The 12,609-nt window shown below is 44.1% G+C and overlaps 1 protein-coding gene across 2 annotated transcripts in view; it reads right to left on the bottom strand.

Moving 5' to 3' along the window:
• Positions 1-1,872: 1,872 nt before the first annotated feature.
• The window catches only part of clip3 (CAP-GLY domain containing linker protein 3), a 30,562-nt gene continuing 19,825 nt past the window's right edge, over positions 1,873-12,609 (bottom strand). The window contains exons 8-14 of one of the 2 annotated variants that reach the window (XM_062553325.1): positions 11,458-11,593; positions 9,584-9,742; positions 8,103-8,237; positions 7,684-7,807; positions 5,820-5,899; positions 5,404-5,476; positions 1,873-5,223 (exon numbers count right to left, since the gene is read on the bottom strand). In XM_062553325.1, coding sequence (XP_062409309.1) covers positions 5,169-5,223; positions 5,404-5,476; positions 5,820-5,899; positions 7,684-7,807; positions 8,103-8,237; positions 9,584-9,742; positions 11,458-11,593 — 762 coding nt within the window. In that variant the 3' untranslated portion in view covers positions 1,873-5,168. The remainder of the gene's footprint in view (positions 5,224-5,403; positions 5,477-5,819; positions 5,900-7,683; positions 7,808-8,102; positions 8,238-9,583; positions 9,743-11,457; positions 11,594-12,609) is intronic. The other variant, XM_062553326.1, reaches the window with a different exon arrangement.

The following is a 12,609-nucleotide window of genomic DNA, read 5'->3' as shown; positions in this document are numbered from 1 at the left end:
CCTTAACTGGCATAAGGCAATCCGTGTACCTGCGTAAACGGATTGGCGATAGAAAAAAAAATAGCTTTAACAGTCACCACAGGTAATCTGTAGACCACCTTCTCAGAGTAACTTCGCAGTATCGTATCTGAAATGTTGGCGATTTACCTTACAGTATTAGCCTATATAGGCCTAGCCTATTTTAATTAGGCTATATAATTCCATTTAATATTAAACAATATGCCCTAAATTATTGACCTATTCGGTTAAGCGCAAAGGGGAACACAACGTTTAAATGTAGTCTATGCATTTGCTTTCATGGGCAAATAACTATTGGATTTAAAACTGTTAACTCCAAACAATCCCATAGTTAATTCCATACAAACCACTGTAAATACCTTAGGCCCACGTCATTTCTTAAAGCTTGAACAGTCACTTGACTTCAATCAATAGACATGATAACACCATCAGAGTAATATGCTTTGAATCAAAGCCGACGACAGCTTTTCATAATGGACATCAGAGCGTCTTCAAACGTTATTTGGACTTTGATGCGGAGTGTCACATTACGGGTCCCATTGTCAAAACAAAGGGAAAGTTATTGATCTATAATGAGGTATTTGATAGTCTTATTCCTTAAGTCCAAACCATGTAGGCCTATAAGTATGTGGAGAGTTCATTAGGCCTCATAACCTCCAAGACAGACAGAGCAGACACAAGTCAAGGATTCTCCCAAACTGATAGCACTACTTCTACTTGACTTTCTTCGGATCGGCGCTTTTTTGCGACATGGAGGTCAAGTTCTCTAACTTTACCATCGAGCACATCCTGGACAAATCTGCCGAAGTGACTCCGCATCCCTGGCCGATTGACAACTACACGAACGGCGGTTCTTCTCCAGCCCGGAGAGGTCATATCTACCACTCTGCCCAGCCTGCCGGTCGGAACGGATTCTGCACATACGGGATGCAAATTGGTATTCCAGTTTACCAGGTCAACCCTCAAGCTTTCTCATTCTGCAGTCCTTGTTGCTACAGTAGGCCTGCTCCTTCCAACATCAGCACCTTTGCCCCGGGCCATTTGGACGCATACGCGTATGAAACAGGTACGGAACTTTGCATCAAAATTTAAGTTTTCACAATGATATCTCTGTCAACACACTTTTTCCCTCAGAAATGTTTTACAGTAGTCTCATGCGTTGTTGTTATTCTTTTACACTCAGGGTCTCAAGCTGATCAGATGTGCTGCCCTCATGCAGTCAATCCCCGACAGCGAAGCAGAATGCGCACAGTGTTCACTGAGTGCCAGACGAAACAACTGGACCATCTCTTCAATATGACCGACTATCCAAGTGTGGAGGCCCGGGCAGAACTGGCTAGAAACACCGGCCTCACAGAGGAAACAGTTAGGGTAAGGAAACCATTTCCTCACAATACCGAATACTCATTTTACTTCGGTGCGCTTCGGTGTATTCTCTCAAGTCCCCACACAATTATTAAGTATCTGACATCTTTTCAATTCATCTATCAGGTCTGGTTCAAGAATCGTCGTGCTCGACGGAAGAGGCAGAACACCAAGGTCAAGAGCCCTGAATCTTACTGCGACGACCGAGAGGAGACACATTGGGGTCGTGAGGAGATGAACGGTATCCAGAGAATGTCTAACGTCCTATAGGGATACCGAATAGGCCAACACTATACGGACTCATGCCACGCTTTTGCCTCATCTTAATTTATTTGTTTAGAACAGTATCATTTATCACGTTTGGAAATGGACTGTTGCGTTCACCTGTGTAATTTGTTATATTTAAAATAAACTGACTTTATTGACCACTCTTGTTACTCTGTTGCTTCACATCATTATCTTGGTGAACAAAAAATGAATAACTCACTCTCGTTGTTTAAAAAAACATCAAACTTTTATTAGTGTCCACGGTCAGTATATTAATTATAAGCATTTTCATGCTGGTACACAGTTGGAAAAAGATATATCATGAAAGAGAGGGAGAGAGAGAGCATGCATTAGTTTATGACACCGGTCACTAATCCAGCTGTAACACTTCCCACATATCTGAAATCATTGAGACACAAAACATCGATTTGGATATCGTAACCGGTTTAACATAAACACGTAAAAAAGTTTGTCCTCAAATTATTAAAATATATCTTTTTCAGACAAGAAAAAACGAAAAGTTGAAAAGCAATGGTTGACCAACTTCACAGCTGAATGAGATGAGCGATTTACAGTGTAACGACGAAAACGTTTAATTATTTCCAGGGGATAAGGATGAAGTGAGAAGGAAGTTGTTTGTAAAACAAACTTTGCTTCAATAGTGAACAACTTCACAGCTATTTAATCCGTAGACATACTGCAGACCTGGAATGTCGCTGGAATACAAACTCTTGACACTTGAACAGACTACTTTGTCATTGAACAGTAAAAAGTATACAGCATCTTAACATTATCCATCTAAAACATTCATAAATAATATTCCAGGACCTCTTATATGACAATTTCAAGCACTACAAAAAATAAGAATGACCAAAAAAAAAAAAGGAGTTCTATGGTGTTTGGTGGTCAATGTTTGGTGCCACATAATTCTAACCAGAGTAAAGTGATTATTTCAGTTTTCACACATATCTACAACCAGAACTCCACAAGGAGTAAAAACCAAAAACTCAAAATTGAAAAGGTGAATGAACTATGAAGGTTGTGGCACAGCGATCGAGGCCACATTTAGGAGCGACTATTTAGATATCAGTCAGCTGTCAGATGTAGTGGTCCAGGACTCTTTTTTTTTGCAGTTTCTCAGTGTTGTTAACAGGATATGATCACCACACGTGTGTGACTAAAGAGATCTCCGGAGCGTTTACGCCCCCCTCTTAATGTGCTTTCTCTTCAGGTGTCAGAAGTACCATTAGTATGTTTTTAATATAGAGAGTGGAAAAAAAACGACACTATCCAGAGTCACGTAGCAAGATAACACAGATTAAATATTGTCAGTATCAACATACTCGTTGAGTTAGACATTAAGCACGGACCTATTGAAGTCTATGGACTGTCGCTTATTTTTGTCCACTTTGTTTTTTTTCGTCTTGAAGAGGCACACACACACATACTCACACACACACACACACACACACTCTCATTAAACCTAAGTGTGACAGACAGAAAGGCAGGCAGGAGGCAAGGGGAGAGTGTGTGAGAGAGAGGGAGTGGGGCGAGTGGGTCTTGAGGTGGAGACGCTAACGTCGACTGCGATGTGTTATAGCACTAGCAGGCATTCCTGAAGGTTTCACACGGCACGTCCCTGCTGTCGCGGGCTCTGAGCGCTAACGGCTGTTGCACATCACACACAGCACCACTGCAGCGGGCGTCTACCTTGGCACACGGTGCACATGCGTGGTGGTATAGTGGGCACATCTAGGACAGAACTACGCTCCCTGGGTCACTTGTGGAAGGCCCCACCACCAGCTCGCGTGTTTTTCTGACTGGGAGTCGCTGCGAGACTGTCAGGGTGTCGTCCAGAAGGAGGAGAGCAGAGCAGCATTTGGAACGTGTAACTCTACTGATACAGGGACCTCTCCGAAAGCTCCCTTCCCCACGTTTTGGCTAAAACTGGGGTTTGAGGGGTTCAAAAGGTCCCGTCCCACAAACCTATTGCTAGACTTACAAACTCTGCTCAACCAAACTCAGTCCTTTACACTCCTCACAAATGACTCACCCTGTTTTTGCTATTGATTCCAGCTCAACCTGCCTTCAGTAAGGGAGCTGAAGAATATAAAAATGGAGAATCTCTACAAGTGTTTCTTTAACAAGGACGGAGAACCAATGAAGTGGCTTTAAAGCCTTCCAGGAAGAGACCTGGAGCTGAGTTTTGTCTAGCATGAATGCTGTGCGTATGCTACGTACGTCCAGGCTGGCGCATTCCCACACGAGAGGTTGCACACAGGGATGCAGAGATGCACTACACAGCACACTCCATGCAGGCTCACTGTCACACCAGCAGAGGGCAGCAGTGAGTGGTGTTAAAAACCCTGTATAGTCTTACATAGTTTATTCCATGTTATCTGAATCCCTGCCCATACGTGGCATGCCTATTATTGAGTAGATTATATTCTACGATGCCTCTTAGGTTCATAATATTACATCTCACAAATTGACAATTCTAGTAATGCTCACACAGAAGATAACGAGTTTCCTTAAGCTTGAGTTGCTTGTTCTGAGCGCACAACCAATCAGAGAGAAGGTAGCTGGAGACACCAGCCTGATAGTAAAATGGTGGAACTATGGGAGGACACTGTCAGCGCTGCGCTGAAGACTCTAAACAGGAAGCAGAGGGAGCAGGCAGGCATTTAGTCAACACATACACTCAGACGGCGCCTGAGTCCAGAACGGCTCTGGCCCTGACCCGGCTCTTGTCTGGCTGAGATCCGGCTGATCCTGAATCAGATCGGTACCAGATCTCTTCCAGGTCCAGCTGATCTTTTAGTGTAATCATGGTCAGAATCCCACAGGAGGGGGATGCTTGAGAGAGCCTCGGCAAGTTGGAGGTATATCCTCACCAAAGATCTGATTGGCTAATAGCATATTTTGGTGGTCTAAGTTCTTTAGGTGGTTTTTGGCAACTACTAAAAGAGAGCTTTTTCAGCAGTTAAGCCCAAAGCTACCCAGGTCAATGATCAGAAGGCTTTAAGATTTCACGCTGGAGTCACTTAGAAACAAATGGCTTTAGTAAGGTTCTTATTTTTCCAAGGTTTGCATCTTTCAAGTCTGTTTTTAAGTATTGTTATTTTTAAGTATTGTTTGTTCGTTTCATTAGTTTAATAAACGGAATGCAGGATGTTAGTTAATACACAAGGCACTAGTTTTTGCTATTGAATTGCAATCGAGGGACAGGGAGGAGGGAGGGACCACTGCAGCTATACTGACAACAGTTTTGATTGGTTTTCAGATCAAAGCAGAAATCAAAGGGGGCAGGACACCAACAGATAGACAGTCCAGGGGAGAGGGGGAACGAGAGACTAGGGACGGAGAGAATAAGAAGCACTGATAGATAGATAGATGATAGATGTAGAGAGTGTTGATAGGGAAAGAGAGAGAGGGAGAGAGAGAGAGAGAGAGAGAGAGAAAGAGAAAGAGAAGAGTTGGTTTATCGTGGGAGGGAGGAGGAGAAGAGAAGAGATGGTTTAAGACTGCATCTCTGCGCGCAGCATCCATGGAAACCAGCAGCAGAAAAGCAACCTGAGAAAAACACAACAAACAAACAAAGAAACAAACAAACAAAAACAACATTGATTATACCATTGCAGAAGATGCTACACACTCATGTACAAACATGCAAAGGTGGAAGCACACACAGGCACAGAGGAGGACACAAACACACACACACACACACACACACACACACACACACACACATACCTGGATATGGAGCTCTCTGATGTGATGTCTTTGGGAGACCTAACCGCATTGAAGTGACGCTTGGGCTGGGACACTACAGCACAAAGAACATGGAAAGAGCAAATTACAAAACAACAACAACAACAACAACAACAACAACAAAAACAAGAGAACAAACTAGTCAAAGATCACAGACAGCAACAACAAAAACAGGTAGCCTAAGGGCTAATGCTGAACCTCAAAACAGTGATCCCATCAGAAGAATCACATTACATATTTAGCTGAATTGTTTTAAAGAATCAAGTGGGCTTAATTATTCCGTACAGCAAACCAAAGGACTTTGAATGTAAAACTCTTGAGTAATGTCACTTGCTCTAGTTTCACTATGATATACAGTAGACCACAGTAACACTCACCAAACATATCATAGTACGTACATGTCTCTGACTTACTTGTCACTTGATGGACTTTCTTCACAAGGGTGCCGTCTCCCTGCGGGTCCTTTGGCCCCCCGAGTCTATTCGGATGCAGAAAAGACAGAGGATAGTTTCCTGTGCGTTAGCCACATGGTGCATAAGCCGCAGGACACTGTTTAACCCCGCCGAACTCTACTCTCGGCTTTGGACGAATGTGGTGGCGACACATCATCTATTATGATGCGCCATGCAGATCTGGGCCTGTTGACTGCTGTACTAGTAGACTTAATGGAGTTCATGGAAAACGAATGCTTGTAAGGAGGCGCTTACCATGGCAAAGCTGGGAACAACTCAAGTCAGAGAGTATTCACATTCTTAACTACTTTGCCAGCAGCCAGACCCCCGGATACTCTCTGCTGAATTACAGAGGCTAGGAGTAAAGAAAAAAGTTGTGACGTTTCGGCCCTAAACGTCGCGTTTTTTAAATAAATACAATTGGGAGCAAAATTCTGGTTGCAGCGTACTTTCATTCTTTATTCTATTCTATTTATTACTCTGCCTTCAGTCCTGCTCCCATTTTTCAATTGGATGTGCGTGCTTTGATTGCACTTTCATGAGTTACAGAAGCTAGACAGGTGTGGGCTTGGTAAGCACTTGGATGGGAGATCTCTGTGGAAAACTAAGTTGCTGCTGGAGGTGGTGTTGGGGGTAAACAAAATGATGTTGCTAGTTGTGAATTTATGACCATTTTGGTCTGGTGATGCACAGATCAGGTGATGCACTGGTCTGATCCAAAGCCAGTTTTTAGTTCAGTTTAATACCAAAGTGACGATGACCAAGATAAGGACATGTCTTAAGTGTTATGATATGAATATGTTTTATGTCATTATTCCTGTGAATATTTTAGGATTACAATATACAATGTGTCATGCCAATAAAGCATATTTTAATTGAATTGAATTGAATTGACAAAGACAAACAACGCTGAGCAGGTGTGCATCTTAGTGCTTGCCTATTCCAGCTGCAGTTCATTGGAAGAGAGACAACAAAAGCAGCAAAAAAAAACCTAAGATTCTACTGGCCATGGTTGAAAAGCGTCACCTAAGGGCGTACTCACACTAGGCAATTCGTACCGTACCCGAGTACACTTGGCCCCTAAAGTCCGGTTCGTTTGACCAGTGTGATCGCTTCGTTCCGTACCGGGGTACGGTACGCTAGTACGCTTGGGGCGCACTCACACTAGGTACGTTTCACCCGTACCGTACTGGAGCACGGTTGCCTCTGGTCCCTGGTCTGCGCTCACACTGCATATAATCAAACCGTACTTGGGTACGATTGAGTTGCTGTGTTCTAGAATCTTTATGCAACGTGTGATTGATAATTGGAATGTTATTGTTTATTTCATCATTAATGACGTCGTGCTCCCATGCGTACCGTACCAGAGTCCACCTCCTCCAAGCGTACTAGCGTACCGTACCCCGGTACGGAACGAAGTGATCACACTGGTCAAACGAACCGGACTTTAGGAGCAAAGTGTACTCGGGTACGGTACAAATAGCCTAGTGTGAGTACGCCCTTGGAGGAGGTGGTCTCTGGTACGGTACGCATGGAAGCACGACGTCATTAATGATGAAATAAACAATAACGTTCCAATTAACAATCACACGTTGCATAGAGAGTCTAGAACACAGCAACTCAATCGTACCCAAGTACGGTTTGATCATATGCAGTGTGAGCGCAGACCAGGGACCAGAGGCAACCGTGCTCCAGTACGGTACGGGTGAAACGTACCTAGTGTGAGTGCGCCCTAAATGTAGTGTAATGTAGTGTACTATTCCCCCTGTGCTTCTCCAGCCGTGGGGATGCGTGTGTGTGTGGCGTGTACCTCTGCACGCGGGAGGGCGGGGCGAAGACGCCGTATTTGGGTAAGCAGCTGAAGTAGCGCACCCCGAACACTGAGCCGTCATGCTTCCCCGTCGGCTGCTCCAGCTCGATGCCAAACCAGTAACCTAGGCGACAGCAAACACAGGACGTCAACGCGACATCATTAAAGCGGAGCCTTTATTGCAGGCGACTCACAAAACAGGTGTAATTCAGTCCATTTTATTGCTCCCGGTACTCTTTGAGGCTTGAACCTTGATGCCAATAACACTCTGATCTACTGGATCAGCTGCAGAAATGCACATCGTTTACCCCTGTTTGTTAATGCTGGCATCACAATATAGTTATGAACAAAACATTGATACACCTCTATTTGCGAATACGCTTTTAGACTGATTTTCACGTCTTAATTCATTTCTCTACCTGGGGCGAAGTCCGTCTTTCCGTAGAAGCGGATGGTTCCCTTCTTCTGTCCGGCCACCAACACCTGGTCTCCCAAGTCCACCCTCACCCCATCTGGGTCCAGGCTGGCCATGGACAGGGACTTCTTCCTCAGGGCTGCCAAACACACACAGGTACATGTCATTTACATACAAAATGTCTGCTGGCCATTCTGCACCCAGTCGGAATAAGTTATAATATGGGGCGGACAGGAAAGAATTATGTTTGTATGTGGCGGGCCCAAAAGGCCATATATCTGATTTTGGATGGATTGATTGAAAACACACACTACTTACCAAATGTGTGTATGTGGGAAGTTTATTTATCAAAGTAAAGCTCCAACCACAAAGTAGACGATAAACTAACACTGCTTCAACCACAGGACAGACAATAAACTCCCACCACAGGACAGTCGATGAACAAACATTGCTCCAACCACAGGACCTACAACATAATAGCACTGTTCCAACTACAGGACAGAGGATAAACGAACACTACTTCAACCACAGGACCGATAACATAATAGCACTGCTCCAACTGCAGGACAGAGGATAAACGAACACTACAGTACTTCAACCACAGGACCTACAACATAATAGCACTGTTCCAACTGCAGGACAGAGGATAAACGAACACTACTTCAACCACAGGACCGATAACATAATAGCACTGCTCCAACTACAAAACAGACATTGGCCTGTTCTGGCTTGGTATGAATTTGTATGCTGCGCCTCAGTGCAACCTTGATAAGTGCTTAAAGGTGATTCAGAATCAATCAGCCCTCAAATATGTCTGGGGACACCCGGGCCAGAGCCTCATTTACGACAAATTTCCACCAAACTCAATTTTAAACTCGGTGGCAATTGGGGCCAATTTTGTACCTGTTTAGTGCCATGGCCGCCCCTCTACCTCCCTGCCCCCCTCACAGAGAGCGCACAGATGACGGGTGCAGCGCGGCTTTAATGGAAATCATTACAGGGAGAAAATTGCACTGCGCTTTGGTGTCCACTTTGACCTTGGAGCACTTCTTCTCCTCCTCCTCACCTTTCTCTAGCTCTTTCTCTCTCTCTTCCTCCTCCTCGCCTTTCTCTATCTCTCTCTTTCTCTCTCCTCCTTCTCCTCCTCACTTTTCTCTCTCTATCTCCTCCTTCTCCTCCTCACCTTTCTCTAGCTCTCTCTTTTTCTCTCTCCTCCTCCTCCTCACCTTTCTCTCTCTCTCTCTCTCTCCTTCTCCTCCTCACCTTTCTCTCTCTCTCCATCTCCTCCTCCTCCTCACCTTTCTCTCTCTCTCTCCTTCTCCTCCTCACCTTTCTCTCTCTCTCTCTCCATCTCCTCCTCCTCACCTTTCTCTATCTCTCTTTCTCTCCTCCTTCTCATCTTTCTCTCTCTCTCTCTCCTTCTCCTCATCCTCCTCCTCACCTTTCTCTATCTCTCTCTCTCTCTCTCCATCTCCTCCTCCTCACCTTTCTCTCTCTCTCTCTCCTTCTCCTTCTCTTTCTTCTCCTTCTTCATCTTCCCGGTGAGGCGGGGGAATTCCATGCGGGGGGTCTTGGGGGTGGAGGTGACGGAGGAGGGCGTCTGGTCGGACAACTTGGTGATCTTGGAGACGGGAGCAAAGAGTCCTGCGGAGGGGAACAGAAAATACCACATAACACACATCAAACAAATTATACTTAATAATATTTATCATTCAACATTCAAACTAGGATCAACAAATGAAGAGTTGGTTCCAAAATGCTGTATCCTCCATTTTAATGCATTTTCTTTTCTTTTTTTGTTTGTTTGTTTTCCAGGTAACTTCAGTGGAACTGTAATTGGGCTACTGTTACTTGATTTATTTATTGATTATTTATTGATTTATCTCTACTCAATCAAAACAACACAACTGCAATTATATAGATATGACCTGAAATACACAACTAAAAAATATGACTTACTAATGTTTTAAAAAATAGCGTTTTCAAAACTCTTCAAACGAAAAGGGACCAATGCTGGGGAGGAACGAGTGACAGTGCAGCCTTATGGCTGTAGACTTGAGGGTTAGAGGATGCTTAGCTTCAGCCCGTTTACATTCACCATCTTTGGGCGCCCGCCACCACGCGCTCATTCCCACACTTTCAAAAACAAGTCAACGGGTGCATTCGGATTCATGCAGCGACTTACAGCAAAGGCTTACAGCATGGAGGCATTGTGTTAAATCCTGCATGCATTGCTTTAAGCTAGCGCTATAATCTGCACCTAGCGCCCAATTAGGTGCTGTATCACTAAAAGCGCTTGTGTGGATTGGTGGATGAGCTGGCAGTTTGAAATGAGTAGGACCAGAACCTCCTCTCTCTAAACACAGCCATTTCAGATCAATTGTTCTGTCTTCAGTATTTGTGCTGAACGCTTTAGACGTTACATCTCATCATAGCTACCATGAAAGGTGTATATACTCACATATGTTTAACTGATCATCGCTACAACTAGTCTGGCTATCACCATACTAAGCTCAATCTTTTAATATTGAACATTAGCCTGGGGAGTCTGCGCTTTGTTTCTATCTACTTATGTCTACTGCACGAGAGGCGTGATCAATGGCCATTGTTCAAATGACTCCGAACGCTTAGGCAGTCCTTCAACAAATCAGACCCACGATCCTGTGCGTCTTTTGGATAAAGTAGTTTGTGATTGGACCAAAAGGTTGTGGACAGGAAGCAGGGGAGATAGCTGCCGAGCGAAATCCAAATTCACTGGCAGGTCAGGCAGGGTTCACCCAGCCTACTCTTCAACTACAATGTTCCTATCTGTCTAACCCCACTCCCTTGTACAGTATCATGTAAAGCACACTGAATGATGCCTGTGTTTGAAATGTGCTATATAAATAAACTTGACTAAAACTGACTTGTCTTGACTATTATAGTCTGTCGCACTTTGATGTAGATTTAAAAATAAACATGACAAGAATCCTCTGATGTTTTTCTGTAAATTGTAAATAATACTGATCTTGATACGAGTTATTGAGTTATTCCTTTTAAAAATGATTCACAGATTACACATTTGCCATCGCACTCCATCCATCTGGGACAGAGCCAATTGATTTATGAGAAAATGTAAACGCATGAGACTTAGTGCCTGTGTCATTTTTACCTGCTGCCGATGAACAGGTGGGTAATAAACGTAGGTACTAAATGTTCTGGCATCACTTCAATGTGACAGGGTAGTATGCCCATGCAATGTCCTGTGTGTGTGTGTGTGTGTGTGTGTGTGTGTGTACATTTGAGAGAGTAAAGAGTCTGAAAGAGTTTGCATGTTTGTACACATGTGTGTGTGTGTGTGCGCGTGTGGTAACCCTTACCCATCTTTGGGGGGCAGATGAAGTAGCGGACCCCTCCGACGCTGCCGTCGTTCTTCCCCTCGGCCTCGTCCAGCTCCACGCCCACCCACTGCCCACTGGCAAACTCAGTGGTGCCGCAGAACCGCAGGGTGCCAATCTGCCAGGGGGCAAGGACAACACACACACAAACACACACACAGGTGGGCATAGAGTTGGCAACGCAGAACGTAACACATCGTATTTATTCAGCGGTTAATTCTAATGTAATGAATACTTGAAACAAAAGATCTTTCAAAAACATTCCACTACACCCACGTCATTTCATATCCACACACACAGAGGGAGACGGCTCACAACACTAGGGTATGTTGTTAAATGTTAGCAGCATGGTGGCTGCTATGATAAGAGATTAGACAGTAGTTAATACTTGTATGAGGGGTGTTAGTAGGGGGGAGTGTATGGGAGCACTGTTCTTGGCGAGCTCCACTGCATATGTGAGCTTTCACAGAAAACCCTGTGTGTGCATTACTGGATAGTGATTGAGGAGCTTAATCTGTAGCTAGAAGAAAGCTTACAGATGGACTACCCTCAAAGCCACTGCAGACTAATTTCCTCAGAGGATAAAGGGCAGTTTAACAATAGCCGTCATATGGCTGCTCTTTTCAACTGGACAATGACTCAGCATTCTCCTCAGAAGAATTCAGCAGAGTTCATATCATTTTATTGACCCTATTCATGGCCATGGCTCTTCTCCTTTAATGGATCTCAAATAGGAAACAAAACATGTTGGAAAGCTAAAAACCTATTCATTCCCCCCCTGTAAAACCACCCTAATCCTGTTAATATTCAAACAAAAATCATCAATAATCAACTCTCATGCCATTATAGTCACAGACTGCTGATTTGGATTGACCCAAACCATGCGATGAACACAGGAGACCTTGGGAGCAGCCACACGGATGGTATACAGTCTGCACTACAACTATGTCAAGGTTTTCTACAGTGTATTTTTTCAGCCTACCACGGCATGTTAACGAAACAGTTTATATTAATATAACACAATGCTAATAATAACATGAATAATAACAAGATATTTTAATTGTTTTTTAACGTTATAATGTACTCATCTGATGTGGCAGGGGTGTGGGTAGGTGGGGTTGAGGTTGTGTGTGT

This window comes from Sardina pilchardus, chromosome 13, assembly GCF_963854185.1.
Source record: "Sardina pilchardus chromosome 13, fSarPil1.1, whole genome shotgun sequence".
NCBI classification, from domain to species: domain Eukaryota; kingdom Metazoa; phylum Chordata; class Actinopteri; order Clupeiformes; family Clupeidae; genus Sardina; species Sardina pilchardus.
Note: the sequence above shows the minus strand (reverse complement) of the source record. Positions and strands in the feature narration are given on the sequence as shown.